General features: G+C 37.7%; 1 protein-coding gene across 3 annotated transcripts in view; it reads right to left on the bottom strand.

Moving 5' to 3' along the window:
* Positions 1-24,382, bottom strand: part of RASA2 (RAS p21 protein activator 2) — a 170,619-nt gene that overhangs the window by 3,263 nt on the left and 142,974 nt on the right. The window contains exons 17-22 of one of the 3 annotated variants that reach the window (XM_006895096.1): positions 23,882-23,959; positions 10,392-10,465; positions 9,468-9,574; positions 8,085-8,096; positions 1,423-1,505; positions 538-746 (exon numbers count right to left, since the gene is read on the bottom strand). In XM_006895096.1, the coding sequence (XP_006895158.1) occupies positions 538-746; positions 1,423-1,505; positions 8,085-8,096; positions 9,468-9,574; positions 10,392-10,465; positions 23,882-23,959 (563 nt within the window). Of the gene's footprint in view, positions 1-537; positions 747-1,422; positions 1,506-8,084; positions 8,097-9,464; positions 9,575-10,391; positions 10,466-23,881; positions 23,960-24,382 lie in introns of all 3 variants that reach the window. The other 2 variants (XM_006895097.1, XM_006895098.1) reach the window with 2 other exon arrangements.

The raw sequence follows: 24,382 nt of genomic DNA, 5'->3' as shown, positions 1-24,382 counted from the left end.
AAGGAGTAGAACTTTAAAGTGAAAGAACTTTAATAACCTAGTTTCATAACAAGAGGAATATATTTCTATATAAGTCTATTGGGCTACAAATACTGCTTCAAACAATTAGAAAAGAAGGTTAAGTGCTTCCTTGGTATCTTACTCAAGTTCTTTTTTTTTTTAAAGCTTCACTCACATACTATAAAAGTCACGCTTTAAAAAATTTAGAACTCCATGAATTTTTTTTAGTATATGTGGACATTTGATCAACTACTACTAATTTCAGAACACTTTGATCACTCCAGTAAGAAACCCTGGACCCATGAGCGAACACCCCATAATCTGTCGCTCTATGAACTTATCTATTCTGGACATTTCACATCAATGTTATCTATTGTGGCCTCTGTGTCTGGCTTCCTTTCTTAAGCGAATGTTTTCAGAGTTCTTCACATTGTAGCATGTATTAGTATTTCATGCCTTTTCGTGGCTGCATCACAGTCCAGAGTACAGACACATCACACTTTAAAAACATCGCCTCCTCCTTGGAAGTACACTTACGCTGTACAAGGCGTGCAGCCCAGTGTGTTTTCACTGGTCTCCTGACAGCACAGCCAGCTGCCATTCAGGTATGCAGATGGGTGATAAAAGCTGAGCCTGTTCTGGTTGCACCTGCTCACCCTGCAGAGGACGTCTATCCACTCATTAGCTTCTACACAGTTATTTGCCTGGACGTAGAGTGGTTTCTCTGTATGTATTACTTGGAACATCTTCACAAACAATTAAGATAAAGAGTTAGTGAATGACAGTCTGAAAACCAACAAACAGTATGAAATAGAAAGTAAGTACGTAACAGAAATCTAGTTTGTTTGGCTTGATAACTGATGCCAAGGTATTTTATAAATTGTTACTTTTTATTCAAGTTTATCCCAAAGACTACAAAATCCACTTGTCTGAAACAGTGTAAACAAACAACAAAACTTAATTAAACAAACAAACAAACCTATTCCTGCCCAAAGGAATAAATTATATAAATAGAAACAGACAAGGAATTCTGACTGGAAGAAAAAGTATAACTAATGTGGCAAATAAGCATAAGGAGTGGAAAAATAGTCAAGAACTGGAAATAATTTCTGCTGGCTTGAGAGTATAACAAACAAGTGGAGGCAGGTGAGGCTGGGTAGACATGAGAGAATATTGCATGAAGATTCAAATGTTAGATGGGAAGTTGGTAACAGAGACTTAAAAAACAATAACAAAATACTTTTAACTATTCCAGAAAACTATTTAAAACATCAACAGTTTTAATTAGCAAGCAATTTATAAACTATTATAGTTAAGAAAAAGAAAAAAAAACCCTCTTAAAAATTTTAAATTACTAAAGTAGTATGTGTCTTAAAAACCCAACAACAAAATAAACTTTAAATGTTTATTTATGTAACTTACATTTTTCTTGTTGAAAGAGTTCTCTTCCAATTTTTCTACAGCAAGAATGTTTTTTACTGGAATTGTGTAAATTGCATCTTTGCCTAAATAGTTTCATAAGTAGGACAAAATGAAAATAATTTTCATCAGAATTACAAAGGTTAATTCTTTAAAGTTTATGCTCACCCTCTTAACTGTTCAAAATTTTAAAACCCATAGATTTTCAAATGTGATATGCACAAATATTCTGTGTTTCATTTTGATGATTTTTTTTACAAAGTGACTTTCTCTTTACTTTCAAGTAAAAGTGTGAAGAGGAATTTTATTTTTCTGAAGAAAATTATGTGACATTAGTTGTATAAAAAAAAGAAGGCACATTTAACAGTGGAGGGTTCCACAAACCTTGCTCACTTTCTTTCATGAAGTTGTTATAACATAAGCAGTAAACCTAACTAAGTGGATTTTTCTGTTTCTCCATTTTAATGTTTAATTAAGGGATTAAGCCTCTAAACAAGGTTTTAAAATTGGAAAACTGGGAGGAAAATGTGCAACAATGAATGAATGGAAATCCAAGTTCTTTATAAACTTTCATTAAACCCTAAAAAAAAAAGATATACAAGCTAGGAAATATTAGAGACAATTCTACTCTAGAAAAACAAATTGGAAAACTGGTCAGCACTATCATATATTAGCTAGCCAACTGATAATAGTTTACTCTATGAGATGCAGTGAACACAGGTGAAAATCTTATTAACTAGAGTAAATCCTTGATATAATTTAAAAGGCTAAAATTTAAGAAAATATGTATTTGTTCTAAAAAGAGTTTCATAATAATATGACATAAGAATATAATGCATTTCAATTTAAGATTTTTCCTGGAATAGACTGTCTCCTAGCTACAGAAACTTAAGAAAATATTTCTTGCCTCTTTTTGTCATTCTGTAATGTTCTTAGAAATATATCAAAGCTCCTCCAGGCATAGAAGCTTTATTGTAATAATGTCAATTGAAGTACCTGGGGTGAACACGTGTATTTTCTGTAAGTCCATGCATAGTTTTGGGGAAGGGGTGAAGGCAATTATCTAACTAAAGTTTCTGCCTTGAACAGAGAGGTTAACCCAGAATATATAATACATAATGTGATATAGAATATATAATATGAAATCTATAATGTAACTCAGACTATATAACGTGATTTATAATATATGATGTGAAATCTAAAATTTGTGAAATTTAAGGCAGGGATATAGTATTAAATGCCCTCTTCTTCCCATATAAAAAAATAAAGTCCCTTAATTCAGTCATCATATACTGAATGTCTACTGTCTACCAGGAACTGTTCTAATCACCTGGGATACAATTGTAAACAGAATATCTCTCCTCATTTAGGTCAGGAATTTTCAACAAAAGCCAAATACTGGGTAGAGACAAATACTTTCATGAAAATCACCTGAGATGAGAGAGAAACTGGGAGTTGCTTTAAATTGGATGTTGAGAGAAATTATTATGAGACCACAACACTTAAATTCAGCAAATATAAATCACAAATACATGTAAAAACAAGACAAGACCAGCAGGAGACAAGCATATTTAAAGAATTAGTAGAAGCTGACAAGATCAAATCACCGAGGGTAGGGCTGAACTCAAGGAAGTCAAATCTTACATCTTATGTGGGAGGCACCTTCTACAGAAACACGAGTAGTTAGAAGAGTGTTCTGAGCCAGAGCATACACAGCAAGATGAGTAACCAGCTTTCCCCCATCCCTGGACTTGTGCTAAACAGCAGGCAGTATGTCCACTGGCTGAAGCAGTCAGCATGAGCTCTGGGCTGCAGGACAGTCAAGCCTCAGGGAGCTGCTGACACCTGGGGGGAAGGAGAGCATCCACATCCAGAAACGACATTAGCACCAGGCCCACTGCAGCCTGACCTGCTGAGCCTTCACAGTTTGTCTGTCACAAGAGATTACCGAGCACTCAATGAGCAGGTGAACAGGGATTCGAAAACACAGGTGTGAGCAATTTACACCTTGCCCCAATAAAAGAGAACGTTTTTGCGGAAGTCAAGGATGTAACAAACTGGAAGAGGGAGGAGAGGTGTCTCAGGGTAATCTGCATGGGATTGCAACAAAGATTCCAGTAAGATTTCTGCAAGGATTCCATGTTTAGATTTGAATGTATAAAGTATGCAAATCCAGTCAAATTGCTATTGTAATTCATTTCAATAAGGTAGCATAGGCAGAAAAAGCACAAACATAGTTCTCAGGCACATACACTCTTCATTGTGTCATGTAAGCTAATTTTCACTGTTAAGAGCTGTTTAGTGAAATGACTAAGCAAATGAGTAAAATAAAGGATGCTCCAAAAATACAGTGCAAAAAGGTTGAGCAAAAAAAAAGAGAAAAAAGCAAAGAGTCAAGGAGGACTGATCTACAAGTGTCAGTATCTGTCTAATGAGAAGCCAAGAAACAAATTAAGACTATGCAGGAGAAAACTACAGATGAAAACGTGCCAAAGACAAAGACAGAAATAGTAGATTGGAATAATCTACCAAATGCTAAACAAGATCGATGAAAAAAAGACAAATATTTAGATACTGTTATTCTGTGCTGTCGAGTTGACAACTCACAGTGACACTCTGAGCACTCTGAACCCTGCACTACCCTGTGCCACCCTCACCAACTCCGACTTTTAGTCTATCTTGCTTGAATTTAGTGACCATCTCAAAAACAGGTCTGTGCCATTGAAAGCTAATGCCTGAAGACAAGATGACATCAAAGATATCCATTTCCATACTAGCTAGTAAAGTCAGAACACGAAGCCTAAAAGGTTTTTAAAAGGGAAAAGAAAAAACCCTCCAAGAATAAATCAACTAGAAATAAAAATGCTTATGAATTTTTGGAAGCGAGTAAGCAGTGGGAAATCCTCAAAGTTCTGAGGTAAAAATCACTTCAGATCTTAAATTCTGCTCCTAGTTTATCATTTCAGATAAGAGTTAAATAATAATTAATGCCGCCAAATTGTAAAGGTGAAGAAAACTAAAATGGGAATAATTTTGTTAAAGTTATACAAGTGTTCAGGTCTTTTGTTCACAGGGTTACTATGAGTCATCTATGACTCAATGGCACTTAACAACCACCACTACCACCACCACCACCACCACGAAAGAGGTCTGTTGGCCTAGTGGACAGAAAGTTATGCTATGAAGCCAAAGGTGGGTGATTTTAATATGTGGCCCTCAGGCCTGGTTTTAATTGTTTTTGGTCATTCTTCTAAGTGGCATAGCACTGGTCTGTCCATTTGCTGTACAGAGGTAACTAATGGTTGCTGTGATACTGAACACTGTGACACTGTGTTATGGTTATCCATGGTTATCCATGGTGGACAGTGTTTGGTGGAGCTCCCCAATTAAAACAAGCGTGGAAGCAGGAGTAGCATCCACTTCCGAAATAGCTTGCTTCTGGAAACTCTATGAACTTGGAGAAACGTTGAGAGTTATACAAGTGTTCAGGTTTTTCATTCATAGGGTCACTATGAGTCGTCTACAGCTCGATGACACTTAACAACAATAACATATTTATCATTATTTTTTTAAAAGCATAAATGTGAAATAAAGATTCTCCCCAACCTCCATGTAAAGACTCAAAACATTCATTGGTCACCAAAAGCTTGTTTGAAAGAATTCTTTAAGGATTTTCTTATAAGTAATGAATCCAGAAAAAAAAAAAACACAGTTAAATGACACTGGGCAAAGAATTCAGAGGCGTTGCTGAGCAAGGACAGAAATCATTCTTACTTTTTTTTGATACCAGCTCTTAATGATCTTTCCCTCTCCCTCCCCTTTTCTGACATTTTTATTATAAACTTACAGAGGATAACTCAGGAATGGGCAAAGTTCACAGGGTTACACAGTTCGAAGCTGACTCAGTGGCACCTAATAATACCACCATTATGATAAAGAGGTTTCAGTGTGTTTGCTTCTTATGTGTATCAAATACGTTAAATCTTCTATGTTAAGACAAACACCTGATTAACTGATGTGGGGTATGGACTGTCATTTACCGTTGTGACTTACATACAGACATGACTAGAAGACTGAATCAAACTTGTTATACAGGAATTGCCTACTGAAAATTATCTTTGTTTACTGTTTATCACCAGTAAAATAGGAAACACTTTTAAGGGCAGGGATTTGGGTGTGTCGTGTTCACTGCTATTTTCCCCCAGAATTCAGAACAGTGTCTGGTGCATAAGTGTTATTGTTATATGCCATCAAGTTCGAACTGACTCACAGGCAACTCTCTAGGGCTTTTGAGAAACTATAAATAGCTTGAGAGGAGACTGCCTGTCTTTGTGCCTAAGTACAGCTGGTGGATTCAAACTGCTTGCCTTCAGGTTGGAAGCACAACCCACTAGGTCACCCACTGGGTCACCAGTTTTCTCAGTAGTCAGTAAGACATTGAGTGTTGGCATTCAAGAAATGATGTGTTGAATGAATACATGATATCTCTGATGTATTTTGTTCTTTAACTACCTAAGGTAAATATTGTAGATCCTTGCATGTGGAATATGAGGTGAAGACTAAATCAACATAAGGGTGATCTGGTGGCCTAGTGGTAAGAAGCTGTGCTACAATCCCAAAGGCATATAGTTCAAATCCACCAGCTGCTCCATGGGAGAAGGAGGGCAATCTCCTCCTGTGTAATTAATTGCCTCTTAAAAACAGCTGGAGGATCAGCTGTGAATTGGTTCTAATTTGGTGGTACATAACAACAACAACAACAATATCAACCTAAATGTATTTATCATTTATGTTTAAAATATCAACATTTGATATCACATGCCAGTTGCAGAAGCTGTGTGTATGTAGCTGCGTATACAACAGGTCTCTGAATAGTAGACAATATCTAATAAAATTTGAAGAATAAAGAATAGAATTTCAAAGGTGAATTCGTTAACAAACCAGCATTAGTACGTTGGGTGAAAATTTTATAAACCTATAGCAGTCACTTTTAAAATATGATAGCAAATTTGAAAGCAGGGTACTCTCTGAAGAAAACCAGTTATTAACAATATTTATGAAATGTTTTATGCCAGTAAGTACAAACACAATCCCTTAAACTGGTGATCTAAAGACTAGGAATAGGAATAGATAAAAATCATTGATAATAAAGTGCAACAAGTGTTCTCTCTAAAGTGCTGTCAAGAGACACAGAAGGGCAAGAGAGACTAGACAAACCGGAGCGGCAGAGGCCTCTAAAAACCCACTGGAGGGTCAGCTATGAGTTGGTTCCAAATCAATTGTACATGCAAACAGCAGAGGCTTGTATGTTATAGGGGAGCTTTGTTGGCTTAGTGGTAAGAAGCTGCACTACCGAAAGGCACTCATTTTTTAAATCCACCAGCTACTTGTGGGAGAAATTATTAATATTTTTCTCCTATGCAATATAGCCTCTGAAGACCTGCTAGAGGGTCAGCTATGAGCTGGTTCTGACATGAAGACACATTCGCACCAACAGTAAAAGAAGCTTATAAACAGTCTGCATAAAGAACAGGTGAAGAAGGGAAGAATTCTAGGGTAGATTCTATGCAAAAGCATGAATGTAAAAGATCATGGACATTAAAGGAACTTCCACGAATCAGCTGGAGAATGCACAGATGAGGCAAAACAAGACTGGAATATCAAGAATTGGTTTGATTTGAGAATATGATGATGACAACACTAACTTATGGAAAATTACTACATCACAGCTTAACAACAGAAAATCATAATCACAAGTCAATAAAGATGTGTCAAGCAATCATGACTGACAAATGTGTGAGTGTCTTGTAATTTTCACTTGCCTCACTTAAACTCAGTTGTACTGAAGGTTGCTGATTACCATCACTAGTTAGAACTTAGCTAATCACACATCAAAAATTTGAGAGCTTATTAGAGGAAAATTCTATTAACTCAGTTTTCCTATGAATTGGGTAAAGATGTCATGGGACAGGAAACACGTGATTCAGAGTCCTAGCATTCAGCAGCACTCAGTAAAGATGTCAGTGCCTCAGAGCTATGTTAAAGAAGATTTGAGACGTATTCTTTTGGACAGAAAAATGATGGCGTCTACACTTAGGAGGGACTACTTAACTAGCAGTATGTGTATCTGGGAAGTAAATAAACTATCCACTGAATCACAGAAAATGCAAAGCCTATGAATTTCAGTTGTGAGATAAATTTCTTAAGCCATCATAGTATTTTCATCTTCACACAGTGTATGTGAGTGATTGTATGAAACACAGTGTACATGAATAAGATACCATGCACACGCATTCTGTATGCAAACCAATAGAACAGAAAAACAATTTAAAAAAGTAAAGTGTTTTAACCTTATGCAGTATTTTAATACACACAGTATATGCATCATTTCTCAAACAGTAACAGCAAAAAAATGGAGATGGGTGCAGGAGATGGGCATGAGATGTCGTATTACGGTCACTGACAGCACAACAATTAAGTCAACAGTTTTATAATAAAGAGGAAAGAAAAAAAACTTAACAGGGATACAACAAACTGTTTAAAGTAACACAGGAATATAAAAAGCAAAGCAGTTCAAGGCATTTCATTTGGAAGGACAGCGGCACAGGCCCTGAAGATATAATTAAATCAGAGCACTCGAAATCATTTGGAAAATGTAAACTTACGTTCAATGAACTCTTTTTTAGAAGGTAGGGTAGCATGAAATACATTTTAGAAAAACCCATCAAAATGGTTAAAACAAAAAGTATGGACAATTATAACTGTAAAATCCAACATATAATCTTTTAACACCATTCCAACACCCTCGCTTTCGGAAGGCCCAAGAACAAGGTGTCTATTTTATACTTAGGCCAAACCTCTAGCTGCTTAGTCCATGCTGACTCATGAGCACACTACCTGTGTCAAAGCACAACTGTGGGCCGTACTGTTCTGAACGGCTCCTCCTAGGAAAAATCAGGTTTTTCTCTTAAGATACTTTCTTGTGTGGACTTGAGCCATCATTCTTTTGATTAGGAAGTGAGTATGTTGACCATTTGCACATTTTGTAGTTTAATCATTTCACAGAATTTTATTCTTTTAGGATCACTCTAAAGAATAGAGAGTCTGTTTTGAGAACTGTGGGACTATGAACTCCTGAAAAACTCCATACAAAATTTTTGCTTGCACTTATACATGCATTTCCCGAAGGGTAAAGATTCATAGCTATTACCTTATTCCTAAAGGAGACTATGAAACAAAAAAAATTTTTAAAAGTTGGGTTAGATTAGAAAATGTTTTCAATGAGGAAAAAAATGACTCATCAAGGAAAATAACCAACTTACCTTACATTTTTATTTATAAGTACTAGTGATGTAAGCATACTTAGTATATTATGATAGCTGCTTTCAAAATGCTGAGACATATAAGTGAAAGTATTTATAGAATTACCAACATAAGTTTTTACTTTAAAAACAATGCTTAGTTTTTAAGATGTTACATGGACGAACAAGTAGTGAGCTGGTTGATCTTTTGCCATGTGAATCATTCTGTCTCAGTAAATTATCTGGATGATTAAACATTATGTGTATTGTTGCTTATATCTTACTAATATTTAGACAAACGTAGTTATTACAGCTAAGCCATTCTAAAGAATAATTATGACAAACTGGCTTGTATAGCTTGGCTACAAGATCGTGTATAAGACTAGGAGACAATTGATAACCTCACAGCCATGGCAATCCATCATGTGACTGGGAAATGTATAGTAAATCACTGACATTGTCTCCTTTATTGATTTTTACTAAATCAGCTCTAAGAGGTCTGATTATTTTGACATGTTGATCATAATAGCAGAGATCTGTCAGAAAACAAAACATTACACGGCATCAGCAACACAAAAGTCAGAAAAATGTAACTTAGATGGAGTTACTTGTCAAATGTGTATACACCAACTATAAAACTACAAAAAGCTTTATTATAAATTATAAAAAGAAGCAGTAAATTCTTAGAAAAGCTTTCCTCAAATAAGAAGTAAGAAAGGCCCCACAATAAAGTATAAACACAACTACCTGGCTGTTTGTGGTAGGTGAGCTCTCTGCTTGTTAAGCAGAACCACCGTTTCTTGAAATTCTTTTTTCCAATCCGAGTTCTGCCCTGAGCTCTTTTATACATCTCACTGCAAAAACAACAGACACAGATATTTAGCTTCAAAGATTAAACATTCACAACAAAAACCATGTATTTGCCACCTATGACTCTTGCATATACTTACACTGAGGAATACATTTTTTATTTAACCTTTATGCTAATATTGATGCAATGAAGAAAACAAAAAATGGCCAAATGAGCGATTTTCCCTCTTATCTTCCAGTAACAAAATACTTAAGGCTGTATAGTGTTACCACTTTTTCTAGTAATTTATAAACTGTGTATTTTGAAAACTGAGGCTCTATGACCAGACATCTTGTCTAGCTGACATAAAGTGTATCTTCCAATTAAAATGTATACTATAGTAAGGGTCATGTTGGGAGCTCACGTGGCCTAGTGGAAAGAAGCTGCGCTGCAGTCCCAAAGGCACATGGTTCAAAACCACCAGATGCTCCGTGGAGGAAGGATGAGCAATCTCTTCACATGCAATTAACTGCCTCTGAAAACCCGCTGGAGAGCCAGCTATGGGTCGGTTCCAACTCAACGTACACAACAAGAGTGACGTAACTTAGGCAAACACAGAACATATCCTTAGATCCAAGCTTATTGCACATATTTAACATCCCCGGAGGCTTAGTACTAAGGAATGGTGCTGCAAACCCAAAAGCACAGTTAGAATCCACCAGCTGCTCCATGGGAGAAAGATGGGCAATCTCTACTTGTGTCATTTACTGCCTCTGAAAACCCACTAGGGAATCAGTTCTGAGTCAGTTCCAACTCAATGATACATAACAATAACAAGAACAACTGAAGCATGACTTTAGTAATGAAGTTAATGAAATTACCCTTCTTTCAGGTGCACAGGCTCGCTCGTATCAGTGGACTGTTTAGTTTCAGTAGATGAAATTTCATCCAGGAACTAAACAAGAAAGTGGGCAAGTATTACAGTCTGCAAAAAGTTGTATCATTTAAAAAAATCATTTTATCTTAAACATCACTGTTATGAAATTCTTCATTACTAAGGAACACACATACTAGTACTTTATAAAACAAAAGCAGAGCCTTGAATTTACAAATGACACGTTCTTGAAAAGGTTTACCATTAAGTTCTTAAACGTATTTATCTGTAAAAATAATTCAAGTTCATAATACCTAACTGCAATTTTGAAATACATGAAACTCTAAATACAAAAGGTTACTTATACTTTAAAGCAAACCCACCAATGGGTACAACTTAACCTGAGTTGATAGAGAGCTATTTGTATTTATCCTATTTAATGTGAATATTCGTACACAGAAGGATGGGCAATCTCCTGTGTGAGTACTGACTCTGAATACCACTGGAGGGTCAGGTATGGGTCAGTCTGACTCAATGGTACACAACAACAACAACAATAACCATACATTATGCTCCTAGTAACCAAAGTGTTAATATAGATCCTGCTGGAAGTGTTCCACTCTAAACTCTGGTTGTGATCTGAAAGGTTTTTAGATATAGGTTGTAAGAACAAAAATAAAAGTCAAAACAAAGGAAACCGGGGAAGAACTCTTTTGTAGCCAGCAAAATGGAAAGCATTTGCTCTGGCCCCTATAATACATTATCAGGGAGATACTGCAGGGCTTAAAAGCAGGAAAGGTGTTCCTCAAGGTTATATTCTTTCACCACGACTCTTATTTAATCTGTATAATGAGTAAGTGATACTGGACTGTACGGCAACAAGATGGAGAAAATCTTGCTAATCTTGAGATATGCAGATGACATAACCTTGCTTGAAAATGAAGAGGACTGACTGAAGCAGTTCAGAAACTATAGCGCCCGGTAGGGAATAAACCTCAACGTGACAAAAACAAAATCCTCAAACTGTACCAATAAGCAACAAGATCATGATTAGTGAGGCAAAGACTGAAACTGGCAAGGATTTCATTCTACTTAGATTCACATCCAACACCCACAGAAGCAGAAGTCAAGACATCAAACATCCTGCACTGGACAAATCTGCCGGCAAGGACCGTTTTTAAGTGCTAAGGAGTAAGGATGTGATTCTTGGGAGGGCTGGACCTTAGCCGTCATCTTTTCAATTGCTTCATATGCATGTGGAAGTTGCACACTGATTAAGGAAAAACAAAGAACTGATGCCTTTGAATTATGCTGTAGACACAGAGAACTGAATACACCACAGATTGACAAAGGATCAAACAAATCTGTCTTGGAGGAAGTGCACCCAAAAGTGCTCCTCAGAAGCAAGGACTGTAAGATTAAAGCTCCATATTAGGGCATGTTATCAGGCAGGACCAGTCTCTAAACAAGGACATCATGCTTGGAAAAGCAGAGGATCAGTGAAAGATAAAACACCTCTCAATGAGATGGACTGACATGGTAACTGCAACAATGGGCTAAGTACAGCAGAGACTGTGAGGCTGGTACGGAACCAGGCAGGGTTTGTTCTGCACACGGGTCACCGTGAGTCATTGACTCAAGATCTCTAACATCAGTAAAATAACACTTTAATCTCAAGGAACGCTATTTCAGTTAAGGCTGAAGTGGGATTGTGTTCTCGGGGATAACCTGGGCCTGTATGTGCTGTCAATCTGGAATGGACTCATGGCTGAGCCTCCAGCAGGTCGTCAGAGACATAAGCTGCTGAGGAGGAGATTGACCATCTTTCTCTCATGGAGCAGCTGGTAGATTTGAACCACGTGCCTTTGTGTTGAAAACACAGTTCCTTGCCATTATCGTTATTTATAAATGTCCTATGAACAAAACATATTATGTAGAAATAAGGCATGAAGTAGCTCAAGGAAGTTTGTTCTATTCATCTCCAACATTGGTCATCCACCAATGAACTGTAACAGACTTCTATACATCTTTCCTAGTTTCACAAATATTTATCAATAATGAAGAAATGTATTATTGTTTATTATATACAAAAAGAACATGGGCTTCTGTTTACTCAGAATCCTCCTGGTCTACACACCTCTGTCCCAGTGTAAACAATAATGGTCATATTCTTTATAGAACCACCTAGGTTATTCCTCCTAATAGGGAACAGAATAGGATTTAATCTGTATAACAAAAGTTATTAATGAGTGCTTCTCTAATCCTGATGCTGTATTTTTCTTCATAGAGTCCAGCTTCTCTAATAATTTGCTCAGCATACAGACTAAGTATTGAGAAAGGATACAATTATGACACAAACACTTTCTTTTTCTCCACACAACTTTTAAAATTTTAAACCATGAAGTGTTTCCTTATTTTGTTTGTAGAACAGCCTTTTATTTAGGTATAGGTTTCACAAAAGCACAATTAAGTGCTTTAGGATTCCCATTCTTCTCAATGTTAGCCACAACTCATCATGATCCATACAGTTAAATGCTTGTGCATAGTCAATAAATCACAAATGGATATTCTTTTGGTGCTTCCAAAGAGGACCCATTTGACATTAGTAAAGATAACCCTGGTAACATGGCCTCTTCTAAATGCAACTTGAACCGCTAGCAGTTTTCTATATAATATTTAAGCTGTTTTTAAGGCTCTACAGTAGTATTTTGCTTGTATGTGGTATTAATGATCATGTTCAATAATTGCCATGTTCTGCTGGATCACCTTTTTTAGGAATGGGAACAAACATGGATCTCATCCAGTTAAATCAGGCAGGCATCTGTCTTCCAAATTTCATGGCACATGCAGAGCTACATGAGTCATGTGAAACATGTCAATTAGTATTCCACCAATTCCTGGTGCCTTGTTTTTGCCAATGTCTTCAGTACAGCTTGAACATTTTCATTCATTATCATTGGCCCTTAATTATGGGATACTTTCTAAAATATGGTACAACGTGGCTTACTAAAAGTGAAGGGTAACTAAAATGTTTGCTACAGAACATTAAAGACTGCAGTATACAATATGGACTGCATCTCAATGTCAAGAAAACAAACATTCTCACCACTGGACTGAAAGATAGGTAAAATATCATGAAAGATGGAGAAAAGAGTAAAAATGTCCATGGCTTCATCTTACTTGAATCCTCAATAATTTTCTTAGTATCAGAAGTCAGGAGATCAGGATATGTACTGCTCTGGGAAAGTCTGCAGTCATGGACCTCTCCAAATTATTGAGGAACAAAGATGTCAGTTTGAGAACTAAGGTGTGCCTGATACAGGGTCATGGTCTTTTCAATCACTTTTTATGCATCTGAGAGCTGGACAATGAATAAGGATGACAGAAGAATTGATGCCTTTGAACTGGAGTGTTGGAGAAGAGTGCTGAATGGTCCATGAACTACCAAAAGGCAAAGAACGGTAAACATCATCTCACTTACTTTGTACACATTGCTAAGCTAGTCTTCGGAGAGGGTCATCATGCTTGGGAAGGTGGACGGACAGCAAAAAAAGAGGAAGACCCTCAATGAGGTGGTTTGACAAAGTTTCTATAGTAACAGGCCCAAGTAGGTCAGAAATTCTGAAGACAGCACATGAAAGGACAGGGTTCAGATCTGTTATTCCCAAGGGTCCCTGAGTTGCACTTAACAAGAACACAGGATTTCAGAGTTACAGCTTCTTCTGGAGCAGGAGTTGATGTCACTATTGAGAGTGCCAATATGCTGGACTACATAAGTTTTTATAATTCCTGGCACTGTACCTATCCAGACTTAACTAGTAAATAATAAAGAATACTAGAATATTAGTGCAAAATATGATCCTAATTTTGGGGCTTAGAAACAGACTGGCAGTACACAGAAGTGTACCACAGTGACAGTCCATGAGAATGTGAGTGGGTGACTCAGGGTAGCACAGAGACAGATGAAATTCCTGGCACCTTTAAATCTTCTTTCCACAGACATTAAACTCTACACATTCTCATAATATCAAAAAGAAAGAAAAAGCCAATGTTACCAAAGCTTAAGTCCTAACACATGGAAAAACAACTCCAAAACACAAGACAGTACACCATCGTCCTGCCAATGAAAGTCAGCCTACGTTGGCCCACAAATGTTTCAACAATGCACTAAAAAGAAAAAGCCAGCAATTTCCTTGCCTCTTCTTTTGAAAGACTTTGTCCTCAAAAGACTTCAATGGTTGCTCAAAATTATTTTGGTTAAACTTGCACTATTACAGATTTTAAAAGCTGGCTTTAGTTTTTTTTCAATTACCATCTTTACTTAATGAGTCCCTGTAAGAATCTTAAAAGTACCACAAAAATGTATAAACATATACTGCACTAAAAAAATACTCTTAAAAATAAATACCAAACAAAACCTCAGAAAACACCAAAGTTCTGTTCCTGTTGTGGTACCCGGCACCATTTTCTTTAAGCTTTTCACTTATCATCTGGAAAGAAAACATTCTAGAATAACATCATTAAAAACAGCTCTGATATGTTGCTGTTGTTGTTGCTGTTATGTGCCGTTGAGTCGCTTGCGACTCATAGTGACCCTATGTACAACAGCCCTAAACCGTGCTCTATCTTGTGCCAACTACACTGCCTCCAATACACCCATCCTGATTACCCCAGTCACTGAATCAATCCACCTCATAGGGGGGCCTTCCTCTCCTGTGCTGTCACTCCACCCTCCCAAGCATGATGTCGCTCTTCAAGGACCAGTCCCTCCTTGCAACATGTCCAAAGTATGTCAGAATCCTTGCCTCCAAGGAGCAGCCTGGTTTAACCTTCTCCAGGTTGAATCTGTTTGTTTTCTTAGCAGTTCAAGGTACCCTCAATACTCTTCTCCAGCACCACAGCTCAAAGGCATCAGTTCTCCTATCCTCCCTAGTCATTGTCCAACTCTCTGATGCATAACAAGTGATTGTAAAGACCATGGCCTGTATCAGATGCACCTTAGTCTCCAGAGAGACACCATTGCTCTTCAGTACTTTGGAGAGGTCCCTAACAGCAGACTTTCCCATCTCAATATGTTTTTTGATTGCCTGACTGCTGATGCCAAGACTGGAGCCAAGCAAACTAAAGCTGTGAACAATCTCAATCTCCATCTCTTCACCATCCATCCTGATGCTGCCAATTGGTCCAGTGGTGAGAATCTTTGTCTTCTTGATATTGAGCCTCAATCCATATTGAAGGCTGCAGTCCTTGACCTTCTGCAGCCAGCGCTTCAAGTGCTCCTCAGTTTTAGCAAGTAGGATTGTGTCACTTGCATAGCACAGATTGTTAATAGATCTTCCACCAATCCTGACACCACACTTCTCCTTATAGAGCCCAGCCTCCTGGATAATTCTCTCTGCTTACAGGTTGAAAAGGAATGGAGACAGGACACATCTTTGGCATACACCCTTCCCAATTTTGAACCATGCAGTGTTTCCTTGCTCTGTTCTGATGACTGCCTCTTGGCCCAATATAGGTTTTGCATTAGCACAATCAAGTGTTCTGGGATTTACATTCTTTTCAGAGTCAGCCACAGTTTGTTATGATCCACGCAGCCAAATGCCTTTGCATAGTCAATGAAACACAGATAGACATTCTTCTGGCATTCCCTGCTTTCAGCTAAGATCCATCTAACATCAGCAACGATATCCCTAGTACCACGACCCCTTCTAAACCCAGCCTGGACTTCTCGCAGTTCTCTGCTGATGTGCTGTTCCAGTCGTTTTTGGATTATCTTCAGTAGAATCTTGCTTGCATGTGAAATCAATGATATTGTTCTATAGTTTCCACACTCTGTTGGGTCACCCTTCTTTGGGATGGGAACAAATACAGACCTCTTCCAGTCAGTTGGCCAAGTGGTTGTTCTCCAGATTTCTTGGGACAACTTGGTGAGCACATCCAGGGCAGCATCTGTTAGCTGAAATATGTCAATTAGTATGCCATCTATTCCTGGGGCCTTATTTTTTGCTATTTCCTTCAAAGCAGCTCTTGACCTTCTTCCATCACCATAGTCTCTTGCTCATATGTTATTTCATGAAATTCTTCGTGTCTGCCAATTCCTTTTGATACAGTGACTCAGTATATTCTTTCCATCTTCTTTTAATACTTCCTGGATCATTTAATATTCTGCCTAAACCATCCTTGATTATAGCAACTCAAGGTTTGAATTTGTCCTTCAGTTCCTTGAGCTTAAGAAATGCTGAATGAGTTCAGCCCTTTTGATTTTCCAACTCCAACTCCTTGCACATTTCATTGTAATATTTTGCTTTGTCATCCCATGCTGCCTTTTGGAATCTTCTATTCAGCTCTTTAGTATCTTGAATTCTTTCTTTTGCTTTGGCTTCTCTGCACTCCAGTCCAATATTCAGTTTCTTCTGACATCCATTTTGGTCTTTTTTTTTTTTTCTCTTCTGTGTTTTTAATGACCGTTTGCACTCTTCCTGGATGATACCTTTGACATCCTCCCACAATTAGCAGTCACTAATATTTCATATCATAGAGCAGGTACAGGTATTTAACATTCTCAGAGGTATGATACAGTACAGTTCTACATTCATAATACTAAAGGATACGATTAAAAAGGCCTTTGTTGTGACTTGATCCTACTTTTCCAGCAGAGGATCCAAAGGATGGTGTGACAAAAGTCTGGTACAGAAATGCACCTTTTTAGACAGATTTCCTTTCATTAGTGGCACAGTTTTAAGTACTCAATACTCTTCAAGAACATCAGCTAAAACCTGTTTGTGTATCCATACACATCTCACCGGTTATCTTTCTGTTTTTACAATAATGGATTTATATAGTATTTGTTTGTAAGCACCCGAATTAATTCACTCAGTATAACACCTCTCCCATGTCACAATATTTTCAAAAGCATTGCTCTTGAGTGCTGCATCAGCATTCCCTTTTGTGAATGTACCATCGTTTCTGAATCCAGTCATTTGTTGAAGGACATTTTGGTTGTTTTAATATTCTTGCTAATGTGAATAACCCTTCTATGAATATCGGTGTACATATCTCCATTTGTGTCTCAGTTCTGTTTTCCTTGGGGTATATTCCAAACAATGAAATAGCTGGTTCATATGGAATATTTATGTTTAGCATTTTAAGGAAACACTAACCTGCCTTTCAGAGTGGTTGTACCATTTTAAAATCTCACCAACAATGTGTGAGACTTCCTATCTCTCTGTAAGCATTTGCTGCTTGCTTTCTGCTACTGGGGGGAGATGGTATCTCTTGTGGTTTTGATTTGCATCTCTCTTATTGCCAGTGATTTGGAGCTTTTCTTCATGTGTCTGCTGGTCATTCAAATGTTCTCTGCGAAAAGTCTTTCCATGCCTTTTGTCCCTTTTGTAAATGGTTATCAGCCTTTTTCTTGTAGAGGCTCTGTAGGATTCTGTAAATATTCGTTATGAGACCTTGTCTGAGATGTCACAGCCAAATGTATTTTTCCAGTCAGGATGAGAAAATGGAGGACTCGATTATTATTGTTCTGATAGTCACAGAAGCAGGAAAAGCTTTTGCTGCTATTGATGCCTAACACACTTTGACTGGTCTTTATATATACACACATAATTTTAATTTTTTGAAACTTTAGCTGTGCTGTCAAAGTATCCCAGTTGTACCATGTTGAGTTGGCTTTATACAGAAACTAATAGCCATACTGGTCTAGAAATGTTAAATTGGAAAATTTTTCTTTTCATTTGTACAAGGCTAATGTACTGTATTAAATATATAAGGTCTTATCTACCTGAGTTTGATTATAAAAACTAAGAAAGTATTCTTTTTTAAGAAAACCACTATACGGAATACTCTAAGCAGTTGTATTGTCAATCATACTACAAAAATGGATGAAGTCTTTAATTACAGAGTAAGTTAGAACTGGAACCCCGTCGATGTAACACTTCACTTCTTGTTGTGTCGGCAACCAAGGTTGGTGATTCAAAACTACTAGAAGGAGAAAGACGGGCAGTTTCTTCCCTTAAAGATTTTGAGCTTTAGGGACCTGATGAGGGGTCTTTATGAGTCAAACTCAACTCAGTGGCAGTGGCAAGGCTTAGTTAAAATTGTGATAAATAAGACACAGTACTTTCTTCAAGCTAAGTTTTAGATACAGTTCAAAATAATGGAAGAGAAGGTTTTAAATAATTCAGGCCTAAATACTCAAGAAATCAAAGATCCTGTAAAAATATTCTCCACTTTGAAGTAGTATAATTGTTCTGGTGTAGGCCTTTTGCTAGGACAAATATATCATGCAGGCATTTATCAGTTTTCATTTACAGCAACTTTCCACCTATCATAAACATACATTGTTCTTAAAATGTTCAGTAACTCAGACTTTTTTTTAAATGAAGGCAGTTAAGTGCTTACAATATGTCAGTTCACGATACTTATTTTAAGGGAGCTCTGGTGGTCCAGTGGTAAGAAACTGTGCTGCCATCCCAAAGACACGTGTTTCAAATTCACCAGCTGCTCCACAGGAGAAGGATGGGCAACCTCTTCCTGTGTGATTAAATGCCTCTGAAAATCCACTGCAGGATATGCTATAGGTTGTTCTAAACTGAGGCAATGTTGCCCCGTCCGAAATATCTGGTAATGTCTAGACACATTTTTCTTATCATGAATGAGAGCATGTAAGGTAAACACCTGACAGCGGGCAAGACATCTTGTTACCATCAAGAATTATCTGGCCTCAAATGGCTTATAATTCCACTGATGAGGAACATCACACTAGACCTCTATCACCTGTGACCTAGGACACTGGCAATAGTAGCTCTGACAAAAACTTTTCTGTTATTTTCACAGTTGAAAGCTACGTATGGGAGGAGAGAGAAAGACAAAAGAGTCAGTGTGTGTGTGTGTGTGTAACATGTTAATTGTGATTTAGGTGAACGTCTGCAGAAAAATTCTGTTTCCATCAGCAACATTTTACTTTAGGAAATAAGCGGTGATCCTCTCAATAGAACAAGTCTTCCTGACTCTTTCTTTCATTTGCCATTTCCATTCTCTCATCTTCCCTGGCCATTCTTGCTTTCTAAGCTCTGCTTTTGGGCAAATGCTGACCTTTGGTCTCATTTTAGTACCTTTTCTTTACTCATTCTGTAGTAGTGTTAAGGTTCTTACAAATTATTGAGAGAAGTACAATAGGTGTCGCTTTTCACTTTAGAAGACCGTTATTTGGCTGCAAAGTGAACTTTCAGAGTCGGTTTGGTTTCTGATTTGAAAGACAAAGGTCGTCATCTTGATGCTTCTACCAATCTCTGTAAGGCCAGTAAATCCAGGGCAGAGAAAAGTGTGAGTCATGCCTACACTCCACTGGGTCCCTAAGGCTATAAATCTTTACAGGCAGAGACTGCTCTCTTTTATCTCAGTTAAGTTTGCTAATTTTTCTTATGTCAATGTGTATTTTTTTTTGCATGTGAAAGCAAAACTTTGAATCCCCCTTTTTAAATTTTATATTGGTTTGCGTAAAAAATTCACATTGTGTTTCATTCCTATGTAACACAACAAATGGGAATAATTATATGAAACACAGTACAAGGTACACAAATGTTGTATGCAAACCTATATATACGTGTGTGTGTGTGTGTGCTGTATGCTCTACTGGAAGTCCTTTCTGGGCCTCTGGAATGAGAAAGTTTTTGCTTTTCTGAAAGTCTTTCAGGTCCTCTTGCTCACTGAGGTCTCCTCTCCTAAATGCTATTGTTTTCTTTAGTTTTTGGAGTGGCCACCAATGGCAAACAGGTTCCCCAAACAGAGTAGTTTCTCTCCAAGGGAGCTGCAGTCCCCTTCTTCCCCAGTACCCCAGTGTGCTGGCTCTGAGAGTCAATCTCTCACCTGACTGCTGCCCCTCTCAAGTTTAATGTCCTCTTTTGTCTGAGGAGTGGTGTGACCAGGTTCTCCGACTTCAGCAGTTTTAGCCAGGGCGCTCATAGGCAGCTCCCTCCCAAGCTCTTCACTGTGCTGGCTGTGGGATTGAGTCTCTTGTCTGACTGTCGCCCCTTCTCTTGAAGTCTATTGTCCTCTTTGGTCTGTGGAGGTCAGGTTCCCCAATGGAAGACGTTTTATCTAGGGGAGCAGTAGGCCCCTCCCTCCACAGCATCTCAATGTGTTGGCTCTGGAAGTGAGTCTGTGACCTGATTGCAGCCCCTTCTGTTCTATGATTCTTTTTGGCCTGTGGAGTGGCCTCTGGGTGGGCAGCTTCCCCAGCTCTCATTTTTAAAACTTTAAACTTTGTTCTCCATTTTTGTTCCACTTTGCCCAGGACCTTCTATGTGATTCTGCTAAGAATGGCTGACAGTGCAAGCCAGGTACCATCTCATTGCTCTGGTTCAGACGAGTGGATGTTGTGGTTAATGTGGTTTCTATTATTCCTTTTGATTATTTCCCATGAGTCTTTGATTTTCATCAATCTTTTTTACTCTGGTGGAAGAAAGCAATAGTGTTCTCTTCAATGGTTGTTTGATACCTTTTAAGACCCCAGATGCTCTTCACAAAGCAAGATGCAGAACATTTCCTTCATATGCTGTGTTACATCAATTGACCTAGAGGTCCATGGAGACTAAAGTTCTAAACTCTCAAGTCCAGTGACAAGGTACTCCAAGGTTTGGTTACGGCTAAGCAGTTTATACAGCTCCGCCCTGTATGTCTTACCATATCTTATATAGTACACTATCTAGTCTATGCCTCCTCATGAGGGAGCTTTGGTGGCACAGCTGTAGAAGCTGTGCTGTAATGCAAAGGCTGTGTCTGTCTGGTGGTTAAAATACACCACAGGCCATAAGAGAAAGATGGGCAATCTCCTTCCATCCAATTTACAGGCTCTTAAACCCAATGGAGGGTCAGCTATGCATTGGTTCCAACTTTACATCAATGAGGGAGTGACTGTACATTATGTGTATATACTGAATGTTGCAGCTGTTGTCATCGAGTAGAGCACAACTCATAGAGATCCTATGAACAAAAGACCTGAAGCCTTTCTGTAACTATCGTCGTTCTCAAAGTTCATGGAGTTTCCAAAGGGATGTTGTTTAGGAAGAAGATGCCAATCCTGCGTCCAAATAGACACATGTAAAGATCTATAAACAAACATGCTCTGCAAAACCGACACGTACTTGTGAGTCAACTTCCATACCCCACCACACATCTGTTCAGCTTACAGACCCCTAGTCTGTGGGGAGCTGCACTGCTCATCCAGACCCTGTTTCTCTTTCTCTTGTGGTTCTAATATAACGTCAGCACCTTGGGAGAAAGACAATCTCCTTCCGTGCAATTTACAGTCTCAGAAACCCCAGGAAGGGTCAGTTATGAGCGGGTTCCAACTAATCAAAGAGAAAAGAACAAATTTTCTCCCTTGCATCCCTGATATCCATCAAAGAATGCTTCTCGAAGGGTGTAAAACCTTTCCTTGATTATCTATAATGCACCACCTACAGTATTTGTCCTTTTACAACTGACTGATGTCCTTTAACATGATGTCCTCTACATCTCTAAGTGCTGTGAAGTATTTTAGATTTGTTTTGTTATTCTTTAACACTGAGTAGTCAACTGTATATATGCAGACCATAGTTTCTTTAGCCATTCATCTGTTGACTGGCCCTTAAATTGGTTCTATCTTTTTGCAATTATAAATAATGCTTGATGAAAATGGTATGCATACATCATTCATATCATTGGTCTTATTTCTCTAGGATATATACCTAGGAGTGAGACTGTGGGGCCATATGGTATTACTATTTTAAAGTTCTGGAGGAATTGGTTATACTACTGTAAAATCCTATTAGCAGTGTGTGAGAGTTTCAATCTTGCCTGCATTTGTTATTTTGTTTTGGTTTTGATCATTGTTATTATTGCTGGAGTAATATATCTTTTTGCTTTGATCTGCAATTTCCTAATGGCTAATCAGAGTTTTGATTTAGGAACAGCTGCTGAGTTTTATTCATTCTGTTACTCTTTTTCTCTTGATTGGCACATTTAGTCCAATTTACCCAGTAAGTGTGACAGATTATTGTCAGGCCAGGTTTTACATTTGCCATTTTGCTGTGTTTCTTTTTTTGTTGTTTCTGGTTACTATGGTTCATCTACTTTCCTTTGGCATCTCCGTGTGAAGAACTTCACTTGAAATTTCTTGTAGTTTTGGTTTTGTTTTCACAAATTCCTTATGTTTCTTGATTTCTCCATCCTATTTGATGGAGAACTTTGCTTGGTACAGGATCCTTGGCTAGCAACTGTGTTCTTTCAACTTTCTGTATATGCAGTCCCATTGCCTTCTAGCTCATGTGGTTTCTGCTTAGCTGCTGACTTTTATCACAAGTCTTTTCTGCATTAACTGATGTGATCTGGTGGTTCTTTTCCTTTGTTTCATTTATGTGGTAGATTATGTTGGTCAGTTTTCTAATGTGGAATCATCATTGCATACCTGATATATTTATGTCATTGTATATTATTGATATGTTATTGTAATTTCTGTGTCTATATTAAGGAAAGTTACTGGTTTATGTATCCCCCCTGTCCTCCCTCACCCAGTTTTGCTTGCCTTTGGTATTAGGGTCCTGACTGCTTCATAAAAGGAATTGGGAGTATTCCAATCTTTTAAGTACAAATTGTGTCATATCTTCTCTGAGTATTTGACAGAAATTACTAGCAAAGCTACAAGGTCATGGTTTTTGGTTGGGTAGGGGTTTTTTGGGGGGTCTGGTGATTGTTACAGTTTTTTATGACCACTTCAATTTCTTTTGGGTTTGTTCACATTTTCTATCTCAGTGTGTGTTAATTTAGGTGGGGTGTTTCTCAAAACTTATCCACAGGTTTTCAAATTTGTTAAGAGTATTGTTGTTAAGAGCCATAAAGTCGCTTGCAACTCATAGCAACTGTGTATGTACAACAGCCCTTAACTCTGCTTTATCCTGTGCCAATCTTATTGTCTCTGACACACCTACCCCCATTACCCCAGTCACTGAATCAATCCATCTCATCAAGGATCTTCCTCTCTTAGTTTGTCCTTCCACTCTCCCAAGCATGATGTCCCTCTCCAAAAACTGGTCCCACCTTGCAATATGTCCAAAGTATGTCAGATGAAGCTTCAGAATCCTTGTCTCCAAGGAGCAGCCTGGTTAAGAATATAGTTTTTCATAACAGTCTGTCACAAGCTAGCTGGTTCTGTTGTAATGGCACCTATTACATTTATTTGTGCTAAATGCATTTACATCCTTTTTTCTTTTTGTTACTTTCACCAATGGAGATATTTTACATTTGGCAGATAGTTTAAACATTGTAGTTTTTAAAAAAGGGGGACTGACTTGTAGGAATAAAGTAAAATGTGAAGTGATTGACTGGGGATAAATTATTCAATATAAAAGTAAATTTTACATACTAGCTGTTTAAGACAGAATATTTACTTCTCCAAATGCTGTATGATAACAAATGTTTAATATTTTAAGAGTATTTAAAAAATCGTACCTTCTTAACTGCTGCAATATATCCTTCTTCTTGAAACATTTTGAAAAATTCACACATGAATGTCTCTTTGAAACTTGACTAAGAAAAAAACATAATTTATACATGTCAAGTAGAAAACGAAAAAATAGTAAAGATTGCATCCTAAAATGACTCAAGAATCCATTTCAAAAGAGTTATGAAGTTTGGAACTGGGCTCTTTAATAGCTGTTCTGTGATTCTGGCATAGATAAACATACTATCTCTGCATTTCCCTTGTAGGTGTAATATAAATTTAAGTGAAATAATCCTCTTTTGTAGATGACTAAGATGTAGTATAATCTGTAAGGAGCTGTGTTTCTCAAAGGTAACACTTCTCTGATAGTTTGAATCCCCCAGGGCTCCAAGTGAGAAAGATGGCCAATCTTCTCCCACGTGATTTACAGCCTCAGAAAAAGTGCTGGAGAATCAGCTATGAGCTGGTTCTGCCTGAAAAGCAATGAGCTTTTGAGATGGTATTTTAAC

This window comes from Elephantulus edwardii, unplaced genomic scaffold (genome assembly GCF_000299155.1).
Source record: "Elephantulus edwardii isolate Elephantulus edwardi_28Jun2011 unplaced genomic scaffold, EleEdw1.0 scaffold00158, whole genome shotgun sequence".
NCBI lineage: Eukaryota > Metazoa > Chordata > Mammalia > Macroscelidea > Macroscelididae > Elephantulus > Elephantulus edwardii.
The sequence above is the reverse complement of the archived record's forward strand: the minus strand, read 5'-3'. Positions and strand labels throughout refer to the sequence as shown.